This window comes from Nycticebus coucang, chromosome 6 (assembly GCF_027406575.1).
Source record: "Nycticebus coucang isolate mNycCou1 chromosome 6, mNycCou1.pri, whole genome shotgun sequence".
NCBI lineage: Eukaryota > Metazoa > Chordata > Mammalia > Primates > Lorisidae > Nycticebus > Nycticebus coucang.
Window position 1 is genome coordinate 1,365,014 of NC_069785.1, and position 13,102 is coordinate 1,378,115.

A 13,102-nucleotide genomic window follows, 5' to 3' on the forward strand; every position below is an offset into this window, starting at 1 on the left:
CTGCCAGCCTTGGTGCTCGTGGCCAGTGCCGTAACTGCTGTGCTATGGGCACTGAGCCAATTTGTTGATTTTTTTCTTTTATAGATTGTACTTTTGGTATCATACCCAAGAAGTCTACCTAACCCAAAGTCATGACAATTTCCCTCTAAAAGTTTTTTGTTTTAGTGTTAGACATATGACCCATTTTAAGTCAAGTTTTTTATAAGGTTCAATCTTACAAAGATTGTACCTTCCATGTTGAGGTTCACTTTTTGCATGTGGATGTCCAATTATTTGAGTACCATCTGTTTAAAGCAGTGTTTTTCAACCTTATTTATCTCATGGCACACTTGAACCTATAAACTTCAATGGCACACCTAAATTATGTTGTTAAAAAAAAAGAGTGAAAAAAGGAATATACTTACTGTGCTTTGAATTTCTTTCAAAAGTAATTTAATTAATGATCTTTAAACATTTTCACAGCACACCTAAGACCCTATCATGGCATACCAGTTGAAAATCACTGGTTAAAGACTGCCCTTTCTCCACTACATTGCTTTTGCTTCTTTGGTACAGATCAGAGGACCATGTCTGTGTGCGTCTGTGTATAGACACTCTTTTCTGTTCCAGTGATCAAGATGCCATTTTCTTCTTTATTTTTTTAAATCATCTGTTTAAACAAGGAAAAGATGCCATTTTCTTTGTCAGCATCACATTGTCTTCTCTACTGTACATTTTATATTGTTTTGAAATCAAATACTGTGAGTCCCTCACCTTTGTTTTTCCTTTTAAAAATTGTTGTAGCTATTGTACTTTTCCTTTCCCTTTGATTTTAAAGTAAGGCGGCGCCTGTGGCTGAGAATGTAGGGCGCTGGCTCCATATACCAAGGGTGGCGGGTTCAAACCTGGCCCCGGCCAAACTGCAACAACAACAAATAGCCAGGTGTTGTGGCGGGCGCCTTAGTCCCAGCTACTCTGGAGACTGAGGCAAGAGAATTTCCTAAGTCCAAGAGCCGAAGGTAGCTGTGAGCTGTGACACTACAGCACTCTACCAAGGGTGACAAAATAAGACTCTGTCTCTAAAAAAAAAAAAAAAAAAAAAATAGGGGCGGCGCCTGTGGCTCAAAGGAGTAGGGCGCCAGCCCCACATGCCTGAGGTAGGTAGTGAGTTCAAACCCAGCCCCAGCCAAAAACTGCAAAAAAATAAAAAAATAAAAATAAAAATAATTTTTAAGTAATTCTGTGTATATCTGCAGTTTTTTTTTTTTTTTTGTAGAAACAGAGTCTCACTTTATGGCCCTCGGTAGAGTGCTGTGGCCTCACACAGCTCACAGCAACCTCCAACTCCTGGGCTTAAGCGATTCTCTTGCCTCAGCCTCCCGAGTAGCTGGGACTACAGGCGCCCGCCACAACGCCCGGCTAATATCTGCAGGTTTTTAGTATCCTCTAAATGAAGTACTTATGACCAGAAGTGTTTAGAATTTTGGATTTCTTTGGATTCTGGAATATTTGCATTATACCAGACTGAGCATCCCTTATCAGAAAATCTGAAATCCAAGATGCTTAGATGAGCATTTCCTTTTAGTGTTATTGTTATGTTGGTGCTCACAAAGTTTCAGATTTTCCAGCATTTTGGATTTCAGATTTGGTATAGTCAACTTGTACAAAAGTCTTGCTGGGGTTTTGATTGTAATTATGTTAAATCTCTTGTTAATTGCAGCGAGATTTGACACTTTTACTATGCTGTCTTCCAGTTCATAAACACAATATGTCTCTGCATTCATTTAGGTTTCTTTGATATAGTGATGGATGGACTGTGGTTTTGAGCATGTAGCGCATTTTTTAGATGTATACTTCTAAGATCTATTTGTTTTGTTTGTTGTTTTTGTTTGAAGACAAGGTCTTACTGTGTTGCTGAGGCTGATTTCAAACTCTTCGCTTCAAATGATCCTTCTACCTTGCCCTCCCAAAGTGCTGAGACTACAGGCATGAGCCACTCTGCCTGGCCTAGTTAGTATTTATTTATTTATTTTTTTTAGAGACAGAGTCTCATTTTGTCACCCTCGGTAGAGTGCCATGGCATCACAGCTCACAGCAACCTCCAGCTCTTGGGCTTAGGTGATTCTCTTGCCTCACCATCCCAAGTAGCTAGGACCACAGGTGCGGGGCACAATGCCCGGCTATTTTTTTTTTGTTGTTGTTGCAATTTAGCTGTGGCCACGTTTGAACCCGCCACCCTCGGTGTATGGGGCTGGCTTCCTACTCACTGAGCCACAGGTGCCGCCCCAATATATTGTTTTTTAATTCAGTTTTCAGCTGTTGGTTGATTTCTACATATGTGTTGGCCTGTTTCCTGTGCCCTTGCCAAACTTATTAGCCCTGGGAGTCTTTTTTTGTTGTTGTTGTAGAGACAGAGTCTCACTTTATCGCCCTTGGTAGAGTGCTGTGGCGTCACACAGCTCACAGCAACCTCCAACTCCTGGGCTTAGGCGATTCTCCTGCCTCAGCCTCCCGAGTAGCTGGGACTACAGGCGCCTGCCACAACGCCCGGCTATTTTTTTTGTTGTTGTTGCAGTTTGGCCGGGGCTGGGTTTGAACCCGCCACCCTCGGTATATGGGGCCAGCGCCCTGCTCACTGAGCCACAGGCGCCGCCCAGCCCTGGGAGTCTTTATAGGTAGACTCCCTGAGATTTTCATAGATAATCATGTGTCTATAAAGACCATTACTTTCTTCCTTTTGTTTCCCTTCTTTTGCCTTAGAGCAGGCATTTTTGCCTTGTTCCTGATCTTAGAGGGAGGCATTCAGTCTCTTACTGTTCTGTGTGATATTAGCTGCAGAATTTTGTTACCAGTACTTAGTCAATAATGTTGAGGAAGAACTTTTCTAGTGCTAGTTTGCTTAGAGATTTTTATCATTGAGTGGATGTTGAATTTTGTCAGATGCTTTTTCTATATCAACTGATAAAATCATGCTTTTCTTCTGTAGTCTATCATGTAGCTGATTTTTTTTGTTTGTTTTTTGAGGCTGACCCTCCCTTTGTCACCCAGGCTAGAGTGCTATGACATCATAGTTCACAGCAACCTCAAACTCCCAGGCTCAAGTGATCCTCTAGCCTCAGCCTCCTGAGTAGCTGGGACTAAAGGCACCTGCCACCAGACATGGCTGATTTTTGAATGTTAAACTGGCCTTGCATTTCTGGGGTAAACCCAGTGGGACATGGGGTGTTATTCTTTGTATGTATTGCTTAATTTTTTTGAGGAGTTTTTGTTTATATTCACATGGGATATTGGTCTGTAGTTGTCTTGGCTATAAAGGCAATGTGCCTTATGGAATGGGTTGGGAACTATTTCCTCATCTGTTTTCAGGAAGAAATTGTGTAGAGTTGATGTTACTTCTTTTTGAAATGTTTCATAGAATTCGCCAGTATATACATCTAGGCCTGAAGTTTTTTTTTTTTTTTTAAGTTTCTTAACTGTGGCTTCAGTTTCTTTCGCAGTTGAAATAATAGTTATATATGTATATATTTATTTTTAGAGTCAGGATCTCCCTCTATCACCCATGTGGTGGTGTAATCATAACTCACTACAGTATTGAACTCCTGGGCTCAACTAATTCTGCCTCCTTGGCCTCTTCAAGGTGTCAGTGGTGGCTGACACCTGGGATTACAGGTGTCAGCCACCACTCCCAGGCTGGAATTGGTCCATTTGATCTTGTTGTTGATTTTATGCACAGAAAGTTGTTTAAAGCTTTTTTGTATCCTTTCGATGTCTGCAGGTAGCATACTGACATCTCTTTCCCTTTTAGATGTTGGTGTTTTGTGTCTTCTCTTTCCCTTTGCCTCTCTTGCTAGAGGTTTATCAGTTTTATGATTTCAGAGAACCAGCTTTGGGTTTCATTGAGTTTCTCTCTCTCTGTGGGTGTCCCCTATCATCTAGTCTATTCCTCTGCTCTCTGTGGGAGACTTCCTGAGTGTGTCTTCCTTGGACTGCTGGGCTTTGTCACTCATTGCCAAGACTTTGTTTGATGCCTGTTGGGATGATAATAACAACAATAATAAGAAAAGTTATCATGGTAGCAAATGCTCAGTACTTTCTGTGGGAGGATGCGGTGCTGAGTGTGCCCATGACTGGTGATGTGCATTATCCTCCGTGTGCCCTGGGATGGAAGGAGGGCAATGTGGAGCAGGTGTGAGGCAGGAAATCTGCTATGCTGGTAGATGGTACCAAGACGCCTCTCCAGCCCAGGCTTGCTCTCTGGAGAGGGAGAGTTTGCAAGAGCCCAGCAACCAACTGCTATGGCCGTCAGTGACATGCTGCAGGCTTGTGTGTTCTCAGCCCCTGGGGACCGCTAGTGCAGGGGAAGGGGGGGCAGGCAGAGAGTGGAGAGGAGATGGGGGTGTCAGCTGCTTCAGGCAGCCCCGCGGTCTCCGTGGCAGCCTCTCCAGGCAACCACCTGGCACCTCTTTTCCCATCACAGCAGTGATCACATGGCTGGAAACTGGTGACTTCTCAGTTTCCCTGGCACCTGAGTAGGTGTCTGGCCACCCCTTGCTTAGCTTGCCTTGCTCTGGCTTCATCTTGAAAGCTGAGCTTTCTGTTGAAGTTGCTGTTCTGTAGGTCCCAAAGACACTCTTTCCTGAGCGTTCTTATTGAGGACTGAGCTTGACACTGAGCTTAGCAGTTTACTCTGGAACATGTAACTGAGAGGTAAGCATGGCCAGAGGCTCACAGTAGGAGAGTCCCCTGGAAGGTCCCGACCCTGAGGTCTAGGCTCTGCTGCCATACCAGTGTCCAGAGGCCTATCCAGGCATAGCTGAAAAACCACTGAATTCCTCTCCATCCTGTCCCCCCCACCCCACCCGCAGCAGGCCTCCTGCAGTTGTCTCCGTTAAGGGGAGTTTCACAGCAGCAACTGAGCCCCCTCAATTAAGTCAAATTAGCACATTTAGAAGTTGTTGCTTCACCTTCTTGAGAGAATCATGAGTGACATAGAGGATAGTGCTATGCCCCTTGGCCCACCCTTTTTCTGGTGTGGAGTGTTGCTGGCTTTGTCCATACAGCAGAATAGCCAGCATGTGTCTGTTATCTCTGTCAGGCCTTGGACTCTTCTGCTGCCAAAGGGCTCTTGTCCTGTCCAGTGGGGCAGCAAGTCCCTCTCCCACTGTCCACAAGGGGGCGGCCTTGACCAAGCCCCACAAAATCGGGCACCTTCTAGTTCCAGCTTGTATATATATATATTTTTTTTTAATAGAAACTTGTTATAGAAAGTTTCAACTGTTTCTAGTAGTAGACGCATCTAAAGGGCAAGAGTTCGTATGCTGGCAGTTTTAGTCCTAGGAAGTAGGCTTTCTCCTTCTACACTGCAGTGAGCCTTTGGAACCTCAGTGTGAGTTCCCACTATGTGCACGGCTCGCATTATGGGGGTAAAAGCCGGGGGACAGCTCCCAGAGCAGGTGCAGCTGCAGTGGTCTCAGGAAGGGTGACAGCATGTGAGGCAAGGACAGCACAGGAACAGGAAATAGAGGTCCTGAAGGGAGGAGGAGCGTGGGGGCCCTGAGTGAGGGTGGGAGAGAGCAGGCAGCTTGGCATGGCTCTGCAGCGTTCAGGGGTAAAGCTGAGTGGAGGCAGTTGAAGACACTGCATTACTTAACCAGGGCTAAGTCATGACTGATGAATACAGCGTGGCATCTGTCTGTGACCCTGTCCTGTTAGGAGGAGGCCTGGTTGCCTCCTATCTGTATCTAGCAAGGAAAGGTGGCTGTAATGGAGGCCATGCAGTGTCCCTTATTCCTGAAAGGTGGGGCTTTCGGGGCTTTCTCTACTTTGATTGCTGTCCCTTTTTCTTTCTTTCTTTTTTTTATTGGGACAGAGTCTCACTTTGTCACCCTCAGTAGACTGCTGTGGCATCATAGCTCACAGCAACCTCGAACTCTTGGGCTCAAGTGATTCTCTTGCCTCAGCCTCCCTACTAGCTGGGACTTCAGGCGCCCACCATAACACCCGTCTATTTTTTTTTTATTTAGCAGGCCCAGGCTGGGGTTGAACCCACCAGCCCTATGGCCAGAGCCTTAACCACTGAGCTACGGGCACTCTTTTTCTTTTTCCTTTTTTTTTTTTTTTTTTTTTTTGTTGTCCTAAGTAGAGTGCTGTGGCGTCACAGCTCACAGCAACCTCCAGCTCTTGGGCTAAGGTGATTGTCTTGCCTCAGCCTCCTGAGTACCTGGGACTATAGGTGCCCGCCACAATGCCCAGCTATTTTTGTTGCAGTTCCCACTGCTGTTTTAACTGGCCAGGGTCAGGTTAGAATTTGTCACCCTCGGTATATGGGGCCAGCGCCCTACCCAGTAAGCCACAGGCGCTGCCCCACTGTCCTTTTTCTAATATAATATTATTTAAATTATTTATTAAAAAAACATATTCAGACTCGGCGCCTGTGGCTCAAGCAGCTAAGGCTCCAGCCACATACACCTGAGCTGGCGGGTTTGAATCCAGCCCAGGCCCGCCAAACAACAATGACGGCTGCAACCAAAAAAAATAGCTGAGCCCTTTGGCAGGTGCCTGTTGTCTCAGCTACTTGGGAGGCAGAGGCAGGAGAATCGCTTTAGCCCAGGGGTTGGAGGTTGCTGTGAACTGTGATGCCTCGGCACTTGACCCAGGGTGACAGCTTGAGGCTCTGTCTCAAAGAAAACAAAAAAAAAACATATTCATTGTAATTGTAACAATAGGGTGATTTTCTTTTTCTTTTTCTTTTTTTTTTTTGGCCAGGGCTGGGTTTCAACCCACCACCTCTGGTATATGGGGCCAGTGCCCTACTCCTTGAGCCACAGGAGCTGCCCCTCTTTTCCTTTTTCTAAAATTAAAGTTGAGGCTAGACATGGTGGCCATTTCCTTTAGTCCCAGCTACTCTGGGAGGCTAAGGCTAGAGGATCTCTTCAGCCCAGGAGTTTTGGACCAGTCTGAGCAACATAGCGAGACCTTGTATGCTAGAAACAAGGATGCTGAGATGTGGCGTCCTGCTCAGGCCACTACAAATGATTGTGGCCTTAAGTTGGTTTCCATTATCTAAAAGATTTAGAATGTAAAAGCTCTAAAACTTAAAAAAACTACCACCTACAAAACAAAGAAGGTGCCTTGCTCTCAGCCCAGTGGGACATGTGTTGGGTTTTTTTTTATTTTATTTTATTTTATTTATTTATTTTTATTTATTTTTTGGCCGGGGCTGGGTTTGAACCCGCCACCTCTGGCATATGGGACCGGCGCCCTACTCCTTGAGCCACAGGCGCCGCCCAATGTGTTGGGTTTTTACAGAACTTAGAGTTGATACGTTGCTGGTATTTGAAGTCCCTTGTTCCTGGGTGGGGTGGACCAGGGAGCAGAGGTGGGCCCTGCCATCCCTGGCTTCCCCCTGAGATTTCTGTGTTAGCGAGCTCTCATTGTGCCTCTGTCTGGTCTTCTCTAGCCCTGACAAAGGCACAATGTTAGGACCTGCTGCCACTTCTTGAAGGCTGCTAGGTTTTTGGTAATTGGTTGTAGCAGTCATGAAAGACTGACGCTGCCCCCAGTAGCCATAGCCCAAACCCTGTGGGTCCTGCCCTGCTCCTAGCACCTCCTCTGGTGGAGAGGGCCTATACACAGTGTCCTGTCCCTACCTGCTGTGTGCACATGAATGGCAGGAAGCCAGCTCTGGGCCTCAGCCCTAAGAAGGCCCCTAGTCTTTGCTTCTGCTGCTAAGGTGGGAGAGCTGAGAATCCCTGACCCTGCTTAGTTCTTAGTTCAGGGTCAGGCCCAGCGGCTGTCTGGCCAGGCCCTCTCACTGCTTTTGTCAAAGTTTTAGAGTTGTTTTATTGAGATCTTTAAAAAAACTTGCTAGTATTTGGGATTCACTTGCACTTATAGATAAACCAGAAGCCATGCTTGTTCTATACTGTCTGTCTAGGTGGCCGCCCCCTGGGTAACACCAAGGTCCCTGCTGGGCCCATACTTTCCCCAGAGGATCTTTCTGCAGACTTCACTCCTGTGTTTGCATTTCTTCCTCAACTGTGTTCCTCTGACAGGCCCTGTACTTGCCCCAGGTGATTTGTGTGACCCTAATTGTGGAAGTCTCTAGTTCTTGTGTCTGTACTTTGTCATAAATGTGCTGGCCCCTGTGCTGGCTTCTGAGGGCCAGTGCCTATGGGACGGGAGGTGTTTTCCGGCTCTGTTGCTCATGGCCCTGCATTGCTCACTTTAGCCATGCTCATTAGAAGACCAGGCTTCAGGCCAGACATGACAGTTGACACCTGTAGTCCCAGCACTTTGGAAGGCTGAGGCAGGAGGATCACTGGAGCCCAGGAGTTTGAGGCTACGGTGAGCTGTGATTGTGCCCAGGGCACTCCAGCCTGGGGACAGAGTGAGACCCCTTCTCTTAAAAAAAGACCAGGTAGGCTTGGTGTCTGTAGCTCAAGCGGCTAAGGTGCCAGCCACATACACCAGAGCTGGCGCGTTCAAATCTAATCCGGGCCTGCCAGACAACAATGACAACTACAACCAAAAAATAGCCAGGCGTTGTGGCAGGCACCTATAGTCCCAGCTACTTGGGAGGCTGAGGCAAGAGAATCGCTTAAGCCCAGGAGTTGGAGGTTGCTGTGAGCTCTGATGGCACGGTACTCTACCCAGGGCAACAGCTTAAGGTTCTGTCTCAAAAAAAAAAAAAAAAGACCAGGCTTTTGTCATCAGGTTTATAAGTCTAGGAAACAATTGGTACATCTACTTCATATTTTTAAGGGGTATCAGAGCCCAAGCTCTAGCCCCAAACCCATGCAGGGCAGAGTGTGGTGGGACATCCTGGGCCTGTTCTTACCTGGCACAGTTCAAAAGCAAAGTGTCCAGCAGGTTTGGCTGTGGCCACACTACACATGGGGCTGCCCTTGCTGCCACTCTCTGTGAGTGGATGGTACACAGCTGGCTGCAGCCCAGCAGTGAAGTGGACACACTTACACTGCTGGCACATATGTGTGATATGGCGTGGAGGAGAGCCTGGAGGAGGACCCTGAAGGGCCCAGTGAATGCCGTGCTGGCCCTCTCACTGTGGTTGGGAGGTGGAACCTTGCCCTTGCCTGGAGGCTGTGTGACAGCAGCCCGCTCTGGACTTGTAGTGCATTAGGAGCATGATTAGCAAATGTGGATAGCAGAGGTGGGCACAGGGGCTCACTCCTGTAATCCTAGCTACTCAAGGAATCTGAGGTGGGAGGATAGCTTGAGCCTGGGAGTTTGAGACTAGTCTGGGCAACACAGGAAAACCCCATTTCAAAAGAAAGGACACAAGACAATGCAAATAGGTGTGGTCCACCATCCCCATCTTCAGGTTGAAGCCACTGCCCTGTTGTCTGTGTCTGCAGTGAAAGGCACTACCCTATGGGGTTCCTGGGTTCAGATGAATGGTGGGGAGGGGGTTCAACCTGCTGCAGGTTCCTGTATGAGTGCTGACTCCTGCTTTTTGCTCACTTTGTGTTTTTGGATGGTACAAAAGGGGTGTAAATGTAGATCTTTGCCAGGCTTTGGCTGATCAGTCTTTTTTGTGTTTCTAGGTGCTGGCAAAACCCCAACCCTGGGTGGCGGCTTCCATGTAAATCTGGGAAAGGAGTCCAGAGCACAGACCCTGCAGAACGGTACTTCCCACCGCAGACGCCCTGAGTGTGGGGTGGGCTCTAGCAGTAGGATTGATGCTGGGATGGAGCATGAGAGCAGATGCAGCTGCTGCCTCTCGGGTCCTCCAGGGCCCACCTGCTTAGGCCTCATGCCTTGTAGTCTCCTACATTCTAGTCAACCTCCTGCCCAGCCCAGGCTACAGCTCCTGGAGGAATTGTGCCTTGAGACCCCTCTGCAGTTACCAGGGCCCACCTGGGCACCCTTAAAGACCCTCTGCCAGGGCCGTTCAGTATGAGGTTTATGGACCCTGCCAGGCCCACAACAGGCTCAGCAGAGATGAATACAGAAACAATAAGTTTATAGCAGTTTGATAGTACAAGCCCCTGGCCATGTTTTTTAAGTACCGGATTAGAACAAATTAGAGAAACATCTGTTCGTTTATTTGTCTTATTGTTGAGTTAGAAAAGTTCTTTATACATTTTCGGTATGTCTTTTATCAGATATATGAGTTACAGAAAAAATTTCATCCATTTCATGTTTTATTTATTTATTTTTAATCTTTTTTTTGTCATTTTCTTGTCAGTGCCCCTTGAAGCACAAAATTTTATAATTCTGATGACGTTCAATTTATTGATCAGTCCTTTTATTTATTGTGCTTTTGATATAACTAAGAAACTTTGTTCAATCTAAATCATGAAAGTTTATGTTCATTTTTTTAGTTTTATTTTATTTTATTTTATTTTATTTTTGAGACAGAGTCTCACCTTATCACCCTCAGTAGAATGCTGTGGCATCACAGCTCACAGCAACCTCCAACTCCTGGACTTAGGTGATTCTCTTGCTTCAGCCTCCCGAGTAGCTGGGACTACAGGCACCCGCTACAACGCCTGACTGTTTTTGTTGTTGTTGCATTTTGGCCGGGGCCAGGTTTGAACCTGTCACCCTTGTATATGGGACTGGCGCCCTATCCACTGAGCGACAGGCGCTGCCCTTCTTTTAGTTTTATCATTTTACATTTAGGTCGTGGTCCATATTGAGTTAATTTTTGCATGTGGTAAGGACCTAACTTCATGCTTTTGCATGTGGCTATCCAGTTTTCCCAGGACCATTTTTTAAAAAGACTATATTGTCCCAGTTGGCACCCTCTTGGTACCATTGTTGAAAATCAATTGAACATAAATGTAAACACTTATTTCTAGATTCTCAGTTTCATTCCATTGTTCTAAATGACTGACCTTATGCTAGTACCACACTGTTTTGGTTATTATAGCTTTGTAGTAAGTTTTAAAATTGAGAAATGAAAGCTGTCTAACTTTATTCTTTGAGTGTTATATTGACCATTTTCTGTCCCTTGAATATCAATCTGAATTTTAGGATCAGCTTATCGATTTATTGATTTCTGCAATGAAGTCAGCTGAGATTTGGTTAAGGATTGTGTTAATTTGTAGATCATTTTGTCATCTAGACATACTAAGTCTTCTGATCCCTGAACATGGGATAGCTTTTCATTAAAACAGATACTTTAATCTGTTTTAACAAGTTTAGTAGTTTTATTTATTTATTTATTTATTTTTTGAGACAGAGCCTCAAGCTGTCACCCTGGGTAGAGTGATGTAGCATCACAGCTCACAGCAACCTCCAACTCCTGCCTCAGCCTCCCAAGTAGCCGGGATTACAGGTGCCTGCCACAATGCCCAGCTATTTTTTGGTTGCAGCCATCATTGTTGTTTGGCAAGCCCGGGCTGGATTCGAGCCCACCACCTCAGGTGTATATGGCTGGTGCCTTAGCCGCTTGAGCCACAGGTGCTGAGCCAGTTTAGTAGTTTTTAGAGTACACATTTTACACTTCTTTTGTTGAATTTATTCCCGGTTCATATTTATATGTTTTGGGTTTTTTTTTTGTTTGTTTTTGAGACAGAGCCTCAAGCTGTCACCCTCGGTAGAGTGCCATGGCATCACAGCTCACAGCAACCTCTAACTGCTGGACTCAAGTGATTCTCCTGTCTCTGCCTTCCAAGTAGCTGGGACTACAGGTGCCCGCCATGCCTGGCTATTTTTTGTTGCAGCCATCATTGTTGTTTGGCCGGCCCAGGCTGGATTCGAACCTACCAGCTCAGGTGTATGCGGCTGGCACCTTAGCCACTTGAGCCACAGGTGCCGAGCCATTTGTTTGTTTGTTTGTTTGTTTGTTTCATTTGTTTGTTTTTTTTTAAAGACAGAGTCTCACTCTGTGGCCCTCAGTAGAGTTCTATGGCGTCACAGCTCACAGCAACCTCAAACTCTTGGGCTTAAGCAATTCTCTTGCCTCAGCCTCCCAAGTAGCTGGGACTATAGGTGCTCACCACAGCACCCAGCTTTTTTCTTTTTTTTTTCTTAGAGATGAGGTCTCGTTCTGGCTCAGGCTGGTCTCGAACTCCTGAGCTCAGGGCAGTCCACCCGCCTTGGCCTCCCAGAGTGCTAGGATTACAGGCATGAGCCACCCACGCCCAGCCTGATAATTTGTATGTTGGTCTCATATACTACAATCTTTCTGAATTCATTTTTTAGTCTTAATAGCTTTTTAGTGGATTCCTAAGCATTTTCTGTTTTTAGCATCTTGTCTTATATAAATAGATACAGCTTTCCTTTTCTTTTCAATCTAGTTGGAATTTTTTTTTTTTGAGGCAAAGTCTCACTATGTCACCCTTGGTAGAGTGTCATTGCGTCACAGCTCATAGCAACCTCAAACTCTTGGGCTTAAGTGATTCTCTTGCCTTAGCCTCCCAAGTAGTTGAGACTACAGGCACCGGCCACAACGCCCAGCTATTTTTTTTGTTGTAGTTGTAATTGTTGTTTAGCAGTCCTGGGCTGGGTTCTAACCCACCAGCCCCAGTGTATGTGGCCAGCGCCCTAACCACTGAGCTATAGTGCCAAACCTAGGTGGAATTTTTTTCCTCGCTTGGTGGCCCTGGCTGGTATCAAATTGGTACCAAAATTGAATAGCAGTGATAAGAACAGACATCCTTGTCTTGTTCCTGCCCTTAGGGAAGCATCTGGCCTTTCACTATCTAGTGTGGCATTAGCTGTGGGTCAGTCCAGGCAGGGAGACTCTGTGCTGGCACCTCTGAGACTTTAAGTTTCCTTTGATGCACTCAGGAATGTTAACTGCCACAAAAGAGAACTTCCTGACCAGGTGCTGTCTTTAGCCTGTAGTCCTCGTCTGTGTACAGGAGGCGGTCTGGGAGCAGAAGGGCGTCTCAGGCTGGAGAGCATGGCACCCTGGTTGCTTCCCCTCAACCTTTTCTCGGAGGTCACAGCTCTCTGAACCTGCTTCCCCACTGGGCTGCTGCAGACAGTGGGTCACCAGCACAGGCCTGGCCAGAACCTGGCCCAGGCTGCAGGGCTGGTGCATGTTGCTGGGCTTGCGATGGCCACTCACAGCAAAACGAGTCTTTCAGTGTCCTTTATGTTTTTTCCTTTGACCCCTGTGGATTTACTGACTTCTGTAGACAGACAT

The 13,102-nt window shown here is 46.3% G+C and overlaps 1 protein-coding gene across 5 annotated transcripts in view; it reads left to right on the forward strand.

The window, feature by feature from the left end:
* Positions 1-13,102, forward strand: part of BRF1 (BRF1 RNA polymerase III transcription initiation factor subunit) — a 64,040-nt gene that overhangs the window by 2,324 nt on the left and 48,614 nt on the right. For 3 of the 5 annotated variants that reach the window (XM_053594436.1, XM_053594435.1, XM_053594438.1), the window contains exon 2: positions 9,546-9,626. The exons of the other annotated variants lie outside the window; for them this stretch is intronic. In XM_053594436.1, the coding sequence (XP_053450411.1) occupies positions 9,546-9,626 (81 nt within the window). The remainder of the gene's footprint in view (positions 1-9,545; positions 9,627-13,102) is intronic. 5 annotated transcript variants of the gene reach the window in all.